The sequence below is a fragment of the Drosophila novamexicana genome, unplaced genomic scaffold, assembly GCF_003285875.2.
Source record: "Drosophila novamexicana strain 15010-1031.04,08,12 unplaced genomic scaffold, DnovRS2.1 tig00004555-arrow-pilon, whole genome shotgun sequence".
Classification (NCBI taxonomy): domain Eukaryota; kingdom Metazoa; phylum Arthropoda; class Insecta; order Diptera; family Drosophilidae; genus Drosophila; species Drosophila novamexicana.
The window spans coordinates 3,196,885-3,215,871 of NW_020825052.1; the positions used below are offsets into that span (position 1 = coordinate 3,196,885).

General features: G+C 40.6%; 1 protein-coding gene across 1 annotated transcript in view; it reads left to right on the top strand.

Moving 5' to 3' along the window:
• Positions 1 to 217: 217 nt before the first annotated feature.
• The window catches only part of LOC115770324 (circadian clock-controlled protein), a 31,392-nt gene continuing 12,622 nt past the window's right edge, over positions 218 to 18,987 (top strand). Inside the window, exon 1 of the mRNA XM_030715561.1 lies at positions 218 to 428. Within this exon, the coding sequence (XP_030571421.1) occupies positions 218 to 428 (211 nt within the window). The remainder of the gene's footprint in view (positions 429 to 18,987) is intronic.

The following is an 18,987-nucleotide window of genomic DNA, read 5'->3' on the forward strand; positions in this document are numbered from 1 at the left end:
GAATTTTTCGCAACTTTATTGCCAATGGCCGAGGCGAGGCAAAGCCACAGCTAATTTATTTGCAGGCTCGACCATCTATGCGACACAGCAGCGCAGAGAACACAGAGAACGTCATCCTGGCAGGCACTTCATTGTGCAGTGGCTCGTTTAAAATGCTGATTCAGTTTCATCATTAACCAGATTAATATGGCTTCGCGCTACCACGGACAGGCGCAATATGGCAGCCGGAAGCCCCATGCCGCATCTGCAGTCCGTTCTCAAATTGGTAATCGATGTCCATCCCGGGCATGTTCTAGTCATCGCCAGTCTCCCGCATGAAGCTGTCCTTGCCAATGGCCATGTGGTCATCCTCATCGCCACCATTATCGTTGTCCTCATTGCAGACACTTCAAGTTTATCGCATTGCAGTTTGTCGAGCGTCACGCGGCGTATGCGAAATATTGGGCCAATGAATTTTTATGCGAGCCGTGTGCATCGCGTAGGGCTTTAGATAATTATGCAACGAATTTCTGGCTAATCGACCAAACCAAAATGGCGTTGTGGCTCTTTAATCAGGCAAGTGTTTTGCTTAAATTTCGTTCGCTGCTATTTTTGATCAGTAAACACTTGACAAAAGAGAACCTCTTCGGGTAGATTATGGAGCATCAGTATATTGATACCCATTCCCTGATCCGCTTTGGGTTCGCTGATTGCAATTTTAGACATTTCCGGCGACTTCTCGTTCTGAGCTCTGTGGCCCACGGTTTACTTAGTATCTCTGGCAGCAGCCGCGTGGAATTGTGATAATATTTGCCCGAAAAAGTATTTAAATTTTACTCAAAGTTGGTTGCTAAGAAAGTATTTTTTTTTCGCTCTCTCTCTTCCCGCTCCCCACTCTGAATTGTAAATGGGGAGAGTGCGGTGGAGGCGGTGCAATCACAGTTTTCGACATTTTACGAAATTGTATCGGCGTCAAAGTTTTCCTTTACTTATTTGTTTGACTACTGTTTTGGTTTTACTCCTTTTTCGCTTAGCGTGAAATAAGAAAACTTTTTTATTTAAACAAATTTTTAGCGTAGGCACGCGTGGCATTTCGTTTAAAGTTTGTTTTCGCTTCCAGGACAAAACCCTCGAGTTTCCCCTTTAGTTGGTTTGCAGTTCAGTTTATATTTATTTTATAAAGCCCGGCTTGCACGGAGCGGTTGGACTTTAAAACATATCGGTCACAATATACAATGTAACATTCAAATTTCAAAATTCAAGTACAAGGTCAGACACAGAAATCCTTTACAAATCTGATATTATGAACCATATGAGAATGAAGTTCTTAGATGAGAAAGATGAACTGTGACGGAAAGATATTCGTTTAGGAGTAGATCGACTGGACTGTTAATTTTGAATAAGCATGGCCATACTTTGTAGGGTCTTCAGTGTTTCCTTCTTCTTATAAGGCGATCATTCGAAAAGTTCCACTCAACAGTTCGACCTGTAAGGAGTCTTTTTTGCCCAGAAAGCTGGTTTCAACAAACATTCAGCCAGCACAAGGGGCTTTTACTCATCTGTAAAATATACTTCCTTTGATCATATATCTCAATTTTCGCAAGTAATATGGATTTACTAAAGCGTAGCAAAAAGAAATCGCTAGTTCCCAATCAAACCAAAGGCTTTTTCCAAGTAGTGTTTTGCATTTAGAGCCAACTTCAACTCGTTAGCCAGCTTAAATTTGATCTGATAAACAGGCAGTCAAAAGTACAAAGGTTTACCGGGCTGAACCTCATTCTATTCACACTGCCAGATTGCCAGACAGCCAGATAGCCAGCCAGCCAGCCCAGTCAGACGAACAGGCGGAGAGGCAGCATGACAGTCAGATACATTTGGCTCGAACCGACCAATTAAATTTCACCCGCATCAATAATCATGAAAGCAAAAATTTCCAAAGCGGCCGCATGCCTAGGAAAAACTCGAGAACGTGTATATCCGAGTCGGAAAGCCTGCAAAATGCCACATAAAATGTAAGCGCGAAATTAATAGGCACGTGGTGAAGGCGGCGCCGCGTTAGACTTGAAGTCGACAAGCGTGTAAATGATATAAATTCAATTTAATAAAATTGTTAAAATCGCAACGAGCGAACTGTGAAAATGCTTTGCGCGCAGGTGAGCTGAAAATATCTGAGAAGTTGTACTGGCAGGCGGGCTTTCCTATCTGACACTAAACTTAAGGGGGAAAGGAAACGGAACGGGAAATACCCGTGCAAATTCCTAGACATTATTTCACACAAAGTGGGTAAAGTTGCTCTCTTCTGTTGTCTGTCGACTATTGGTCTGGCGCTGCGTCGTTGTCACCGTTGTTATTGTCACGTCTAACTGCGACAACTGTGATGCTGCTCGAGGATGAGCCACTCGACCAACGGAGCTTTGATATTACTTCAAGGGACAAGCGTGGATTTCATTTGCTCGCTTTAATATAAGGATAATCGCATAATTTTTAAGACCCGTGGACACCACGGCTAGCTAATAGGGCTAAGGACAATTGAATTGGGGCTTCTTATTACATATAATATTTGTCGAAAGTGTATTGCTAAATGGTGTTTTGTAAACGTGCACGTGACTTTGAGTACAATTTGCGGGGACAGGTCCTGTTTTGAGTTTATTTGATGTGTTTCAATTAAATTTTAAATTGAAATGGAATTGAATTTGGCGGAAGTCGTTAGATTTAATAACTATAACTATCTTTTATTGTATTGTCCGGGCAGCCTTCTCGAAAAGTACCTTCAATTGGAACAAGAGCAAGTTATCTCTGCTATACTTATGTATATGGCCAACGCTTCCGTTAGTACTTAAAAATCCAACTCATCCTGAACTCATTGGGAAGTGCTTACCCCACAAATTTCATGCAATTGCGGCCCTCTCCGCCCCGCTGCTGTGGCTGCGGTTCTCTTCATGTCTAATTTAGCGACATTTTATTGTACTTTTCGCCGCAATCGCTTTCCATTGTTAAAATACAATTTTCTTGTCGCATTTTAGTCAAGTTATTTTATTTTATTCTTGTTGGCCGCAAAATGTTTCTGGTCGAGTACTGCTCGCCGCCTAAAAGCAGGCAACATGCATAGGACACAGATACTCGTACTGTGCCAATGGCAATGTTGTCTGTCGTTTGCACATTTTGGTAAATTTTGTGTGTACTTTGCGGACACACTTGGTCTATTCGCGGGCATGAGTGCGGGCGAGGCCAACTCTCTGCTATGTCTGCTGTGCCTCCACATTACTCAGACACAGTGGCTGCGAAAGCGACTGCGGCTTTGTATGCACTTCTTTCATGAGGTCTCTTAAGATAGTGCAAGAATTATTGGCAAGCAATGCGGTTTCTGTGAGTATGCTCGTGTGGGTCCTGCATGGCCCCGCTTGAGTGTCGCATATGTTTTATTAAAATGAGCTCAAATTTCGCTTTCAATTTGCAGACAATTTTAGCAGTTTTTTGCATAGGCAGCTGCCAGCCATCGTCAGCTGCTGATTTTGGCCTTGTTTCACTGTTTGAAGGGGTTGTTTTCATTAAAAATGCGTCAACTTGACAGAATGTTGTAAAGAACACTTGCATGCCATAAGTAATACACAAGCAGCTTCCTTATACATAAAAATCGAATACATTTTTTATACTGACTAAAAGAAAACTTTTTAAGCTTGGTCTCCGACCACAGCATCAACAGCCGAGCCGATCAAAGTTTGTCTGTCTCTATGAAGGCGTCGATCTTAGGCTCTATAAGAACTAGAGACTACTACAAATTATTTTTCCAAAATTAATATATATCGACTTTTCAGCCGGGTCGTAAGATCTAGAAGTATAATCGGAGTACTAGAACAAAGCTCGTCGTACGTTTCAGCAATTGCGTACTCAGAACAGGTCATCTAATAATAATTACGGAGGGGTCCAAAAGTGGATGAATAATAGACAACGATTGTATGCCACTTTTTCATCCGATTGTCTTCAAACCTATTGTCAAAGACCTTTTATTCAATCGTCCACATTGAAGGAAAATAATACGTTTACGTGACGTGCCTAAGAAAAATCAAACCCCACGTTTGGAAAATGGGTAGTAAAATGAAACTTTTATCTGAAATCTAAATGCCAGCTACTGAAATCGAAAAAAAATATAAATCTTCATCTATGCGTTACATATTTTGCTACAAAGTTAACATACTCTCCATTAACGAATCAATATGAAGAGTATTGATATTAAGTGCGAGTACAAATGCTAACGAGCTCTCAATAACAATTACAAATTATAAGAGAAACTAATCGAACCGAGTTGCAACTGCTTTAATTTTGATTTAAACTGTCGAACATTCGAAACTATGCAAAATAAATTGGATAAGAAAATGTAGCCTTAACGAGCAGTTCATTAATATTTATAACAGAGCGTCAACAGCTCTGTATGGGTGTGTTTGTGTGAATGTGTGTGTGTAAAAGTATGTGGTACGGTAAAGAACAAAGCGGCCAAATTAATTTAACGCCAACGCCATCGCCATCAGTTGCAACTAACAACAGAAAAAACATGGGGAAAGGAAATCAACTGAGGTCAGAGATAAAGAACCGAAAAAAAAAACAAACTTTTCTTTTTCTCTTAATTTCAACAGCTAGACAAAATGGCGTTGAGCATACCAATGGCAATGGCAATGGCAAAGGCAACGGCAGCGGCATAGGCCAACCCTCGTTGTCTGTATAAAGCGGAGCACAATCCGCAATAGTGCACATTGGCACACTTGATTGATTTCATTTTATATACGATTTTCCAATTACAGAAGCGCTAAAATCAGCAGAAAATCAGATGGCGCACAGTGGGCAAAAACAGTCACTGGCAAAAACAGACACCGAACATACTATGGAAAATATATAGTACTGATTAGAATATATTACTTAAAATACTGACTTTTGGCTTAACGGATTTTAAGCAGACATTAATCAAATAGATATGCATTTTGCGTATTATTTTGTTAAAATAATTTTTAATGAATTTTATTTATTGGTTTCAAAAGTATATCAACATCTTCGAGATTATAAGAGCACACTCCGAGCTGATAGCCTTGACGCTAGCGTTCTTTTGTTGTAATTAATTATAGTATTATTTATAATATGAATGCATTATAGTGAATCTTAATAATAATAATAAATGAGCACACTCAAGAGCACCCACTGTACTCGCTACCAAAGCCAATGAAGACCAGCCATAGTGGCAAATAGTATAATCTAAGTTGAGCTGTGTGTGTTCGTTTGGGTCTCGATTTTCAAAAGCACAAAGCAACCAGCCTAATTGCGGAAGCAATGCGCCGGAGAATTAGTTTTCTATAGCCGACCACAAGCCAGGGCGTATACGTAATACAGAAATTTAACTTTTATTTGATGCCCGGTTCACTCGTTGCCCTCCTAGCTGCGACTGTAAAATGCCATGAAAATGGCAATTAGCCTGGCTGCTAAGACGCTAAGCGGTCAGTGGGCGTGTTCGGCTGCGTGTGGGTCAGGGCTGAATTAATGAATAAACATGACCAAATGAGTTTGGACAACAGCAGTACAAATGGTCTTGGACTTAACTCTTGGCTCGTGCTCTGCGCTCAACTGAGTTGAGCTGAGTGCAAAACTTTTGCAATAAAAAGCCAAAGAAGTTCCACGTGTTTGGCATTGAGAGACGCGCAATTAGTGCCGCTCCACATTGCGCTGCACTTTCTAGATGCAGCCACCCAATTTGACCGAATCAGAAGCCGTTAAATTGTACAGCGCATAACAAATTGGTTTTTTGTCAGCTCCAACATGTGCTTCAGACAATTCTCAGCATACGCAGACAAGCCTTTAACTGCAGCTCACACCCACCACAGCCCAGTAAAACTGTCAAGACAGCCGCAACCAACATCGCTGAACGCTGTTTTTGTTGTTGATGTGGGTGTGGTTGTTGTCGCTGATGCTGCTGCCAGCATTGTTAATGTCATTTAGCTGCAGCTTCTGTTCTAATCGGAGTTGGTGGCAGTGTCTGCTTGATATATTGTTATCATTTTAACAATGGAAATTATTTCATTACATTGTTTTTAGCGCCCTTTTATTATGTTAGGCACGGTCTTTGTCAGAGGGCGGTAGCGTCAAATTGCTTGCTTGTATTTGGCAGAGACTGTAGCAGGAACTCTGCCTTCAGGGTCTTAATGATAGTAACAATGGTAAAAATAAATGGGAGAAGTATAATAAAGAGTATGCACATAATTTATGGAATTAAGGTAACATCTGAGTCGCTGGATTCGATTATATTATATTCCTTTTCCCAGTTTTCAAACTTAACAAATTTGTACCTTTTTCAAGTATTAAAAACTTTCACTGACTAAACAAATGCTTGCGAATCAAATAAGTCCTTCAAAGCGCTTTGAAGTTACATTTTACTAACTGAAAACAGAACGACAGACTGAGATGCCTCGTCAAGATACACGATAAATGCGTATTTAGTTCATTTGCATTTAAAATGAAATGAAAATCAGACCAGCATAAAAATAAAAAGAAACTGAAAGCAGATATGGCAAAACGATGTATATTATAATATTTGGACATCATTAAAAATGCTACATCTGAATGAGCGTAAAGCAGGACAGAGCACTCCTTGTCGTCGTCCTCGTTCTCGTCCCTCGTCTGCCTGATGAAGGCACTGTCGTTTCGCCTTTTGCTTGATATGCATAAATGTCAAAGTGATTACAATGCAGGCAGGACCCGCCCGCAATGTGTTTATCGTTTTGTCACATGCTTCAATGCATTCGACGGCAGCATTCAGCCCAAAAAAGGACAACTCCAGGACACGAGCTGCAGGCGCTGAGCTGTGAGCCGTGAGCTGTGAGTGTGACAACGCCCATTCATTCGCTCACTCGTTGCTTACACGCCCATCGAGCACGACAAGACGACAGAGCGACAGGCCGACAGGACAACAGGGCGAGTCTAAAGCAGGAACATCGTCCATCGTCTTGATGTACGCAGGTGTGCTTATTGCCGCTCGGCTGCACTTCGTTTGAAGGCAAGCCGAAAATCTCGACAGCAGATCAAAGCCAAGTTCCTATCCCAGACCCTATTCCAGACCCAGCCCCCTTCTGGCTCACTCACAGGCGTCTTGCAATTGCTGCTCAAGCTGTCTTCGCCTTTGCATGAATTTCTGTGAGTACTTGGCCACAAATGAAAAGCAACGTTTTAATAATTTTGCCCTCGAAATCCTTTCTGAGCGCATTTCATGCCAAGCAATTTCCGGTCACATTTGCGTGACAAGTGCCACCACAGTGAATGGTTGGTGAGGGGTTCTTTATCTGGGTTTAGTTTAGTGGTCGGTGATTTACAAGTTTTGTGGTGGTTTTGACTAAGAGCTGAGGCCCTAATTGTGTGTGATCAGTGCTATGCTTCGATTCGTCGAGCTTGAGTTCGTATTAAAGGGCAAATAGAGATAAAGACAAACTTACAGCTTATAATATACTTATCTCTTAATGACACCCACTATATGCTCTCAACATGTTACTTTGCCCCTTAAAAATTGACACACACCTGCCTGCTTAAATGTGACTAAAGCTTCAGAGTTGCAAATATTTCGACTGTCGGTGCAAAAACCGAGTTGGCAGTTCCATTTCCATAGACAGCTCGCTAACAGCTCGTCTGAAAACACTTTGAACTTTTTAAATTTTTAATGAATCAAAAATGTTTTCACACTTTGGCTCACCTTTTTTCACGAGCACCCTATTCTACACACATGTGTGTTGTGTCTGTAAATGTGGGCTTGTGTGTGAATTGGTGAATGGATGAGTTGTCTACTATGCTCGGTAACATGTCCTCTATTCTGTGAGTTGATTTCCATTTCCACGAAAAAAGAAAAAATACTGGAAACAGCTCGTCAGCAGCAGCTTAGCCCCTTACTGGGGCTTGAAAAGACCCCAGAAAATGTAATTGAACTTAATTCGATTTGAAGCGAGACAAGTTTTTTGACAGCTGTTCAAGTTCTCAAAGGCCTTCGAATTGCGTTGCTTGAATTACAGCAAGAGCAGGCTTAAAGTGTTGCATCACAGTGTAAAACAAAGGAAAATAATTAAAGAACATTTTTTTGTTATGATAATTTGAACACTCGAATGTTCCAGAGATTCTTTTTACACTTGGCTTCCGCGAGCCCAAAAAAGACAAGCTTGGTAGAGTTAAGTAGCCAGACTTGTATATAACTGAAGGCATTTAAATGTTATGCTTATTAAGGAAACGTTAAGTCGATTAATCTGTAGCTCAGTCTGTCTGTCTATATTGACTCATTTATTTTCTAGTTGGGCTATTCTGAATTTAATGCATTATAACTTGCTCTCAAGTATACAATATATGTAGGTGGTACACCTATGAAGTCAAGTGCCGATGGCGAAGTGTCCAAGTCGTGGTCAATTTTTGCGCATATGTTGCCATGAAAAGAGCTCGAGTGCAGCAGCTTGCGATCCGCAGACCAACACACACACACACACACACACACACACAATAGCAGAACAAATTTTCCATTTGCCATGAAAAGCACTTGAGAAACCAGTAAAAAAAAACAAGAGAAAACAGATATTTTCGAAGCGCCGAATGCTCAATGCCCTGAAACAAAACATTACAATTTTGCAGCTTTATTATCTGGAGTTTATTTAATACAATATTTATAATCCATTCGACCGATATCTCTTACTCTTAGACTGAAAGTATAAACCGACAGACGCACTTGTCCATATTAACACAGTTTATTGTCCTGATCAGGAATACTGTCTGCTTCAGTGAGTTACAAATTTGCTGGACCTCTGCCATGGTCTGAAAATCTTCCAATTGTGCACCCTAAGGCAATTTGTGTGTTGTTGTGTGGCCCCAACAAGTTTATTTTTCTGCCAGTCAGCCGCACAATGGCCACAGAGGTGGGCAAGCTTCAACAAATACAAATGTTGTATGGAGTATATGAAATATGATTTGAAAATTACTGCAAGCTGATTGCATTGCTTGCGTATGGATTTTAATTGGTCTAGCTGTGAGCAACTGGGATAAGCAATCTCATTTGAAATGTGGAAGGGTGCGCTGCCCTCGCTAAGTCAATTGCAGCCAAGTGGCACGCCAAGTCAATCCTATCTACAAATATTTTCCAATTCATCGACGAAGCCTTTTCTCAAACACACAATAACCATAAATCTTTGGTGCTGCACTTAACTTGAGCCGAAGTGCATATAATTTTCATTTAAATACCGATAGAATTTGTTGCTCGTCGCTCCTTTGTGTCTGGCCCGCCAAATAGATATATATATAGTAATAGGAAAAGTAACCGAAAATGTCCTCGCTAGAGCTTCGACAACGTGACTGCCTGAAAGCCTGAGCAATATTTTTGCATTTTGCAATATTTTTGAGAGCGTTGTTAATTTCATGGCTGAATGGTTAGTGTTTTCGGAGGAGAAATTTCTTTTCTTGAAAGGTGCTATTGCAGCTTCACTTTACGGGTATGTTTGGTATGAATAAAGCCAGAATTGCGCGCACATTTGTTCGTTGAAAGCAACCGAATTTTTTTTTTTTAGTATTTTTCTGATGTCTATGCAAACAACAAATGCAATTAAATTTGCGCATAACTTTGCATTACTAATCGGTTTGGCAGAACTTTTTTAATCACTTCCACACCTATTCGAAGCTATGCGCAAAGCTGATAATAAGCTCTGCTTAAATTAAAAACTTTTCACCCTCCAAAACTTATTCTCATCTTTTTTTTTTTTTGGATGCTCCCCACTTGATGCTGCAATTTCCCAGCGCTAATTGCAATAAATTTGCGTTAATAAACTGAAACTGAGGCAAATTGCCAGCAGCCTTGGCCAAGTGGAGCAGAATCGGTTTGGGACTAGACCAAAGCAACATTTTTGTTTTGATACCCTGGCAGAGGATGTCGTAATATTGTCAGAACTTTTGCACAGAATGGAAGAACACATTTCCAAGCATATAAAGTATAAATATTCGTGATCGGAATAATCCAATTCTAGTTTATATACCCATGTCGTTCTGCATGTCCGTCATTCTGGCAGATTTTTTGTGTTTAATCTTTTAAGTACGATTTTTCTTGTTTATATTCAAAAACTATTATCGGCCTTATTTTGAAAAATATCGAGAATCTGCGTGGTCTCAGCAAGGGTATTTCATATTCGATAACCGCTTTCATTTCTTCTTATTTCACTTGACCGAAAGTTGCATAAAATTATTTGGGCTTTTCATTAAAAATATTTTCACAACTTGAATTTCTTTTTAATTTTTATGTAAGAACAAATGAAAAAGATTATTTTTATAATACAAATAAATTCATGCTTAATATTTATGATAGGGGACGAATCAACATCTCCCAATTATATTAATTGTACCGCTTGAGGTTTTCAGCTTCGACCACGCCCACAGCAATTAGCATGAACAACTAGTCAATTGAATTTTTCGTCGACGCTTTCAGAGTGATTAAAATCGCACAATGGACAGCAATCCACAAGATGACCAGCGCGACTGCATCTTCTTCCTTCCCTTTCGGTCTCCTTCCGGCAAAACCACACAATGCCTCACATTTGCATACACTTTGAACTATTTTAGCAGCTTCACATGAGACCCCACCCCAGTTTCCCCAACCTTCACAGCCTCGGGCAGCTACCAGCTACTCGTTGACTCGACAATTTTGCGAAATTAACCTCAGACTCGGCGGCGGCCTCAGGTCACGTTGCAATTTACCAGCCAGCGTCCACGTAAGCCACTTGGGTCAACGTCAACCCACCGTTCGCTGCCCTTTGCCCGCATCATTTGTCAGTGGATGAAGCTGCTGACGTTGCGGCATTGGCATAAATTTAAAGTGACTCGGTCGGAGAAGAGAGCACCGACAATAGCGGCAACTGTAGCGTCGTCAGCTAACTAATGATGCCCTAAATTGAATCTAATCATCATTAACAATTACACAGCAGCGGCGTTGGCTCGTGTGATTACCCCCAGTCAGAGTAGCTCACTCGACCATTAAGTCTAATCATATGCAAATAATTAAGCGCAGTGACACGACCGGCACGGACCAGACAGCCGGTCAGCCGTTGAAATATTTCCCTTAGGTCCCATCGTGCAGTTGTCGCCAATACTTTTGTGCTCTCTGCTCCCCGATCTCTGGGCCGTGCCGCCAATGTGCGTGCCAGATAGACAGCCAGGCAGCCTGGTTATGCTCCTGCCCTTCTTGCCTGCTCCAACCCTGTGCATTGTCGTCATCAACGCTGTGGAGTGCCTGCTGATAATGCACACACTCGGTTCATAGGTGGCTAATAAATTTGAATATTAATTGTCAGTGTCTGTGCCTGTGGTTGCACTCTGAGATTAAAATGCGCCGGTGCAGAGCAGAGTCAAGGCTGTGGTTCGGTTTCCTTCAGGTTGGGGTAGTTTTCAAGGCTTTTAATTGGTTTCACCACTAAATTAGGTAATAGGCTGAACAATTTGAATTAAATCGAAACTTCGAAGCTTCAAGAATTTTCTGCAATTACATTTGACCAAAAAAAAAATTAGCCAAAAATGCAAGCAAAAAAATGTTAAAAACATGTACTTTTTGCATATTGTACTGCAGTCATTTATTTACAATTAAAATCTCCCAATGGATGCTTTTTTGGCCAAAATTAATGTCTGCTTAAGTTAATAATTTAAATTCGGATGTTACCCATAGGAAAAGCACGAACGAAAACAAATAAGAAAACTCTGGTCGAGACTACCTGACTGTGAGATATCCTGTATGGTCTGCAACACTATGCATTTATGATATACTACGACACATGTATTATAACTGACGTGATTATCTCGGCTGTTGAATGCGATCACTAATTCATAAACTCTACGGAGTATCCACATGCCTCCTACTTGTGTAAGCTCAACTTCTTTACACTCTTTTTTATCAAATTTGAATAGGAAAAAAATACATTGTGCCGCATCGCAGTCAAAAGACCAAAAATTTCAACGAAACAAGCAGTCATATGGACAACTCCGCAAGGCCCAAAAAAATAAAATGTTGGCGGCGAACCCATTGTAATACTCGTCCCTTGCCTGATCCCAATGGCTGGGTAGCTGCCACGATTAATTTAACGCTCCACTGTGTCAAGCTGTTGTGGAATGTACTCGTACACTGCCCAAAATGAAATGGACGCAATCTGCATTTAAATCTTTTGGATTGCATGCTTTTGGGCGCAGTGCACTTGCGGACTGACCAATAGAATACATTTTCCGTTTCCGTTACGTTGCAAAAATGTTTCCACAAGCAACTGAGCACGTGGGCACTTGCTTACCCACAGCAAGTGGCAGGGATTGGTTGCCTCTCCACTTGTGAGTCTAGGGATTGCAATGCTTGAGGCCAGAGGACGAGATTCGATGACTGCGAATTGCTGCGCCGCTGCCAAAATAAAAATGCGATTTAATAGCTAAATTACGCCCTCAATATGTGTGTATCTGTGCCTGTCTGCCGACTTTTCTGCTGCGTTAGGCAACTTTATGAATCCCACAAGCTCACTGTGCTCCTCTGCGCCACCTATCAAACCAGCGTGCTAGGCTGATTGTACTGTGCATCTGTGTGTCTGCGTGTATAAAAGTGTAAGTGTGGGATGAAAAGCTGCACATGCAGCAGAATTTTAAGCCACGTGGCCATCGTTGGGCGACCCAACGCTTTTGACTTTTAATTGCATTACACGAAAGTCATATATTAATTGCATAATTGAATGCAGCCAACGTGCAGTGGGTAAAAATTTGCTGCGTGGTTGCACACTATTGTTGCAAATAACAACATAAATGAGGCTTCAATTGTTGGCCATGTGAAGGCAATTGTCTGGTGGCCCACAGAGCCAAGTCAATAGAGCAATCAAAATATTGAAGCACTTGCTACTAAATCAGTTAGGAATTCTGAGAACAGCCTCTAACCGGGTGGAAGGTAATCAAGTCTGTAAGTGAAAATGCACAAAGTAAACGCCTTGTGTCGCGATCTCTTATCCTTTACTAAAAGTAGAGAAAACATTTATTTTCCCCAGAACCAAAGTAAATTGATCTATATCGATTTCTATGTTCATCTGCGGGAACGCGCTCAACTTTGTGGGCCTTTCTATACCTGCTCTGAATAAAATTCAGAAGACTGTAAGAACTATCTATAAAAAATGGAGTTGTATAACTAAGTTTAACACGAAATGTTGAAGTCGGATACTTCCAAATGCTCACTTTCAGCCCAATTACAGCCACGATCGCATCTGTTAGTGGGCAAAGGCAAAATATAATTATCGATCTCTGCAGAAGCTCTTCAGTTTCCTTTCAATTCAATAGTCAATGGTCAACTTTTAAAAAATTCGCAAGATTTTCCACCTCGTAGAGGTTAATTCGACTCGTAACTAGCTGGGGCGAAAGAAAACGTTGTCTTGATCTATTTTAATTTGGAATGGATACTATAATAATAAAAGGGCATATTATGACTGTCCTCATTTTTCAATTTAACTCATGATATATTTTAGTATTCATTGTTCTTTTAAGTGGCACTAAATTGCATATTTTTAGTCTCGTTATCGCAGCTCTAAAACAAGCGCGTTATTTTCCCTAGCTTAGCCCCAGCGAAAAACAATCTGCACAACACTTGTAAAACTTGACAGGCGTGCAGCGGACAAGTTTTACGGGCAACTCAGCTCGTTGGGGCGTCACAAATTTAGAGCGGAACAGCTGCCGCCCACCGCAGCAGTACGACGGTTCCGCCAGAATCTGCACTCCAACCAGCTCTTCACAAACATTTACAATTTATTGCACATTTGCCTACAAAATATCACCCAATTCAGGGCAGCGTACATTTAATGGAGTATGCTGATGCAGGCGGACTCTGCATGCCACATGCCGCATGCCACATACGTGACCGGGGACCTGCATTCGGTTGATGGGATGGTGTGCTCTAGTGGGTGTGACATTACAGCATGTTCCATTGCACATTTGATGAATTTATTGCAGTTTAGAATTTTTTGCCCAATGTGCAGCAGTTGCAATTTTCCCAAACACATGGAACAGAAAAAAGAGTCAAACTGCGATACGACCCCATGTTGCCTAAACAAAAGGGCCAAAAAACAAGGGTATAAAAAACCAGAATGAGGCGGAGGCTGTACGCTTTTTTCCCTTTTGCACGTTTTCTGTGGATGAAACTGTCAAAATGAACGCTTAGAAACTTATTTATAGTTTGGCGTATACAATTTTGGAAGCCTGTGCCAAAAACTTGGCCCTTGCTAGAGGGAGAGCATGAAATGAAGTTTATGTGATATAGATAAAGATTATAAGGAATAGTTGAAGTGTCGTATGGTGGCTGCGTGGAGCTGTCATTTCAAGTTTGCAACTACACTGAGATTAATTGACTGATGCAGGAGCAGTTCTTCGTAGCCCAAACTCTTTAAATAGAGACACACAGATTAAATTATCTCATACAAATTAAGCAATTTCAAGGTGCCTGGATCTCACCTGCACGCTCCAGCACGCCGTCCGTCGTCTGGTTAATTACCCACTGATTACAGCCAGCTCCAGTCGTTGGAGCTGGCCACTTGCTTTATAGCTGGCTAAGTGGTATTTACGTTTTAATTTAACGCTTCTTTTGGGGCTCGGTCCCGGGCAATGGGTAAACGGCGATGGGGTAATGGGTGCTTGGGCAATGCGCTTTCGGTTTCAAGAAATGCAATACAAAGGCAAATGAAAAACCAAAGCCAAAAAAGCAAGCCGGATGCCAAGACTAAAAAGCTTTAAGCTAAAGCAAAGACGTTCCCTCCCAGGGTTACGGTTAAAGGGGCTGGACATTACCGTCTGTAATTGCTGCGGCTGTGGGCAAGCCCCATAACGACAGGGCCTGGATAGCCGGCAACAGTTGCCTTTGCGTCAGCCCCAGTCGTTGGCGCCCATTCAAGTGGTTTTTGATGACAAAATGAAAGGTAATTTTAGCGCAAATTCTCGCTCTGATTTTGCCACTGCAGGGTGTCCCGAACAAATGACAAGTTATGCCCGAAGCAGACGGGTAGTGTGGGCCATCAAATAGGCTTTGTGAGGATCGTTAATGCAAAAAAATTGGCTGCCTGGCTGGCAATTGCTTAACAATGGAACGTAAAAAATGTGCAAAATTATAATGAAAACGCTTTTCGGCAACCGGAAATTGTGGTTGCATTAAAGATAAGTGCCTGGCGTAAATGTGAATGTAGGCAAGAAACGGCTTCGTCAGCTGACAGAGAGAAAACTCTGAAAACTTAGGGTTTTCCTCTTCTTTTTCTATATCTCACTTCTATATTGCAAATCAGAGTTAGCCACGCAAAGAATAGCTGGCAAACTCCTCAAGCCTCGCTGACTATTACAGGCTGATGAATTTGGCAGCTTTAATGAGTCCGCCTGCAAGGGGGAGCCCCATTAAAGCAGAGCAAAAACAAAACAAAGGCACGGCTTGGCTGGCAGTGTCAGATGAATGCTGTTAACTGGGCATATAGACGACTGGATGAGTATCTGTTGCAGCTACTGTATCTATATCTGTATCTCTATATCTAACTGTAGCTGCAGCTGTATCTGTCTAACTGTGTGTGTCGGTAAATCTTTATAAGCGCGAATAATTGGTTTCCTCATTTAATGCGAATGGTCGGCCAGCAGCGGCAGCGGCAGTGGCAGCGGCAGTTTGAAGAGAAGGGAGAAGCAGGTTGGAAGTTGGGGCAAAAGCAGCAGGCTGCCGTTGCAATCGTTGTGCCGCCGTCATAGAAAATGCTTCACAATAAACATCAGCTTTTTTCTATGCCCCGGCGGCTGCACGGGTGACTGTCAGAGCAAACAGCAGGAGTCATAATATTGCAACAGCATCGGGATCGCAGTCAAAGCTGGTGTTAGAGTGGTGTCAGCTTTGACTTGGGGGAGCAAAAAGAAATTGCTGGAAAAAATTAATTGCATTTTCATTATGTTGACTGGCAGAATCAGTCAGAGTAAAAGGGAGTACGACAGCCAGCAGCAACGGCAGCAGCAGCATCAGACAGACAAATGACAGGGATATAGGCACTTACACATTTGTAATATGAGGGGTTGGTATCTATAACAAAACTGTCCTTACGATAGATATTTCTTTCGTGACAGCACTACAAACTTGGTCGCAATAAATTATGTCATATAAGGTGATAATATTCATTGGCAAACATAAGTATTACTTAGGTACATAGTCCTAAAGCCATGTGCTTACATAACCAGTCCACTATTAGAAGATACTAACAGCACAGTAACAAAAATAACAAATACTTAAAACCACCAACATTTCAAGTGGATTTCCTTATCGAAGTCTTATAAATTGATCTATAAAATAAGTGAGGTCAACCAACAACATGAAGCGCCGCAAAAAATTTTCTTATCTTTATACGTGCGGCGGGAAATTGATTTCACAAGCATGGTTATATAAAACTTGGTTATGTGTTTTTCTAACCCAAATCACTTGATCGATAAGATCGGATATGTCACATGTTTATATTGCGTTATGAGTGCGTAAAGTCGATCAGTCAACGATTCTTAACACATATTCTGTTTGTTTTTGATTTACAACTTTTGATTTTACTCTCCTGAGTGCTAAATACATTTGATACCTCATTTACGATAAAGTTATTAATCTACCTGCATTAAAGGCCAATCTCGTGTACCGACCCTATTCAGAATTCCGATTCCAGCCACGCCCATCCACATCATTATCATACGAAATGCATGAGTCAAACGTTTCGCTGATATGCCGCAAAAGGCAAATATTTCATGTTCTATTTACATAAGATACTCGCACAAAGTGCGATATACATATATACCAAAGTCAAAGCCTGTTATTGTAAACTTACTGTGGTTGTCGTTCGGGTCAAAGCATTCGTTCGGTAATTCATGAAAAAGACGCTAACTGGTGTTTGTCGAAAGTAGAATAGAAGAATCTCACACTAGGTTGAATTGTACATGTGATAAGCCTGCTATTCTACTTGCCAATCCACACCGATCAAAATATATAGAGAACATTAAAAAAACACATAGTTAAAGGAATAACTTCGACCGTGCATTTTCTAAATCGTACACTCAACACACTACACTATAATCCGAACATCACCAATATAGGTTGAAGTCAATATATGTTTATATATAAAAACATATATATGCCATATAAAAGGTATATGGACGGAAGACAACACGCAACAGAGAACTAAACACTTCGGAGTTCAATAACGAAATAATGACATATTTTCATAGATATCGCTTTTTATATGATATGCCTTATCTGACGACAGTTTTTTATTTACTTTACCTTTTACTCAGGCAATATCTTTCTGGCAAAACACGCGTGTTTGTGTGTGTGTGAGGAGCAGATAACTGGATTTGGATTGGCCGCTCTTATCGATAGTAGGAAACATCGACTATGGCATATCGCATACATACACAGAGATATGACGACCTCATGACGAATGTGCCACGGATATATAGCGCCAAGTGAATAACGCTAAGGCCCCACATAGATATGATGAATCGGGCTAACAGGTTGTACATAAAGAGAGTTTCTGTATTATCACGACAGATATGTATATGTTGCACATGGCTGCTGGTGGGGTTAATTTACAATAAAAGGAAGCTCTCTTCACCGAATACTTATCAGTATGCTCGAACTGAAGACTGCATCGTTGACACGAAGCAAACAGCAGTCCAAAAAGGTGTAAAAGGTCGTCAAACGTGTCGGCGTATTGCAGATAAAAAGAAAAAAAAAAGTGAAAACCCAAAATCAAACCACGTAATTTCTACATATGTATATACTATATATACATAGATGGAATATATATATTTATATGTATATATACTTTTTGTCAGCCTGGTATCAATAAATGCTTCTACTGCGGCAGTTACCACCAAACTGCGTGCGATAAGATATAGACATTACCTTTGATAAATGACAATCAGGTGAAGGTTTAAGAAGGTATAAACAATATCGGGCTATTCCGTTCATGGGATAATCAAATATTGTAAATTCTAAAATTAAAAGATTGAACGAGCTTCCCTCTTATAGTGACAATGTGGTTAAAAAGGAAATATTATCAGCTAGATCAAGCGATAGTGATAGCTGGCTTCGACCAGCGATTGTCCAAGTGCATGTGTGGGGTTCTTTAAGCAAATGTACCTAACTATGCGATACCCTGTAGCTTGAAAAGCTGTCTGTCCATATGAACAGATTGATAGTAAGAAACAAAAATTGTGCAAGCTGCCGGAAGTTCACTTTTCTTTGAAAACACATTTGCACAAGATTATTATTCTTCTTAACCAATTTGTGTCGAACAGCTAATGGGTAAAAACTTTTTTAAGCTTACTAAGTGAGCGTCGTCAAATATATATACACCGACAAAAATCCACACATGTTGCAACACATGCCTTAGAAACATAAACCCCAATTTCTTGTCTTATCAATTTTATGCTTTGCTATGTATTTCCGCTAGCAACTTCAACTAACCAAACTAAAATTGTTCGATTATATAACTTAGCTCGACTGGCCTCATCGTTACCAAATTTAAGTGTATAAGTACAAAAATTTCCTATTATTCTTCGCATTCGATTCAGCCGTAGAAAATAATGCGGCATATCTTATCTTGAGGCGAGGTAAAAATATTTATTGATATGTATTACTTTAAGATTTTATATGCCTGCCAATTGCAAACAAGCGAAAAGAACGAGTAAAACGTTAGCGTGTGTTGACTTATCGTACTGTCGACTCTTGGTACTTCTTGGTCAGGCACCTGCTCTTGTTGTTTCCTCTTTTAAACTACTTTTAATCAGGTCCCCATTTAATCTGGCTCGAACTCAAATAGAAAACAACTTCCCGCACCAATAAAAAATGTAACAAGCAGCCGGCATTGTTTTTAAATGTCACTTTTAATACCCTGAGCCTATTTAAAATGACAAAAAAAATGGGTATATTTAATGGCATATTATTATTGTACCCGATCCAAAAAAGAT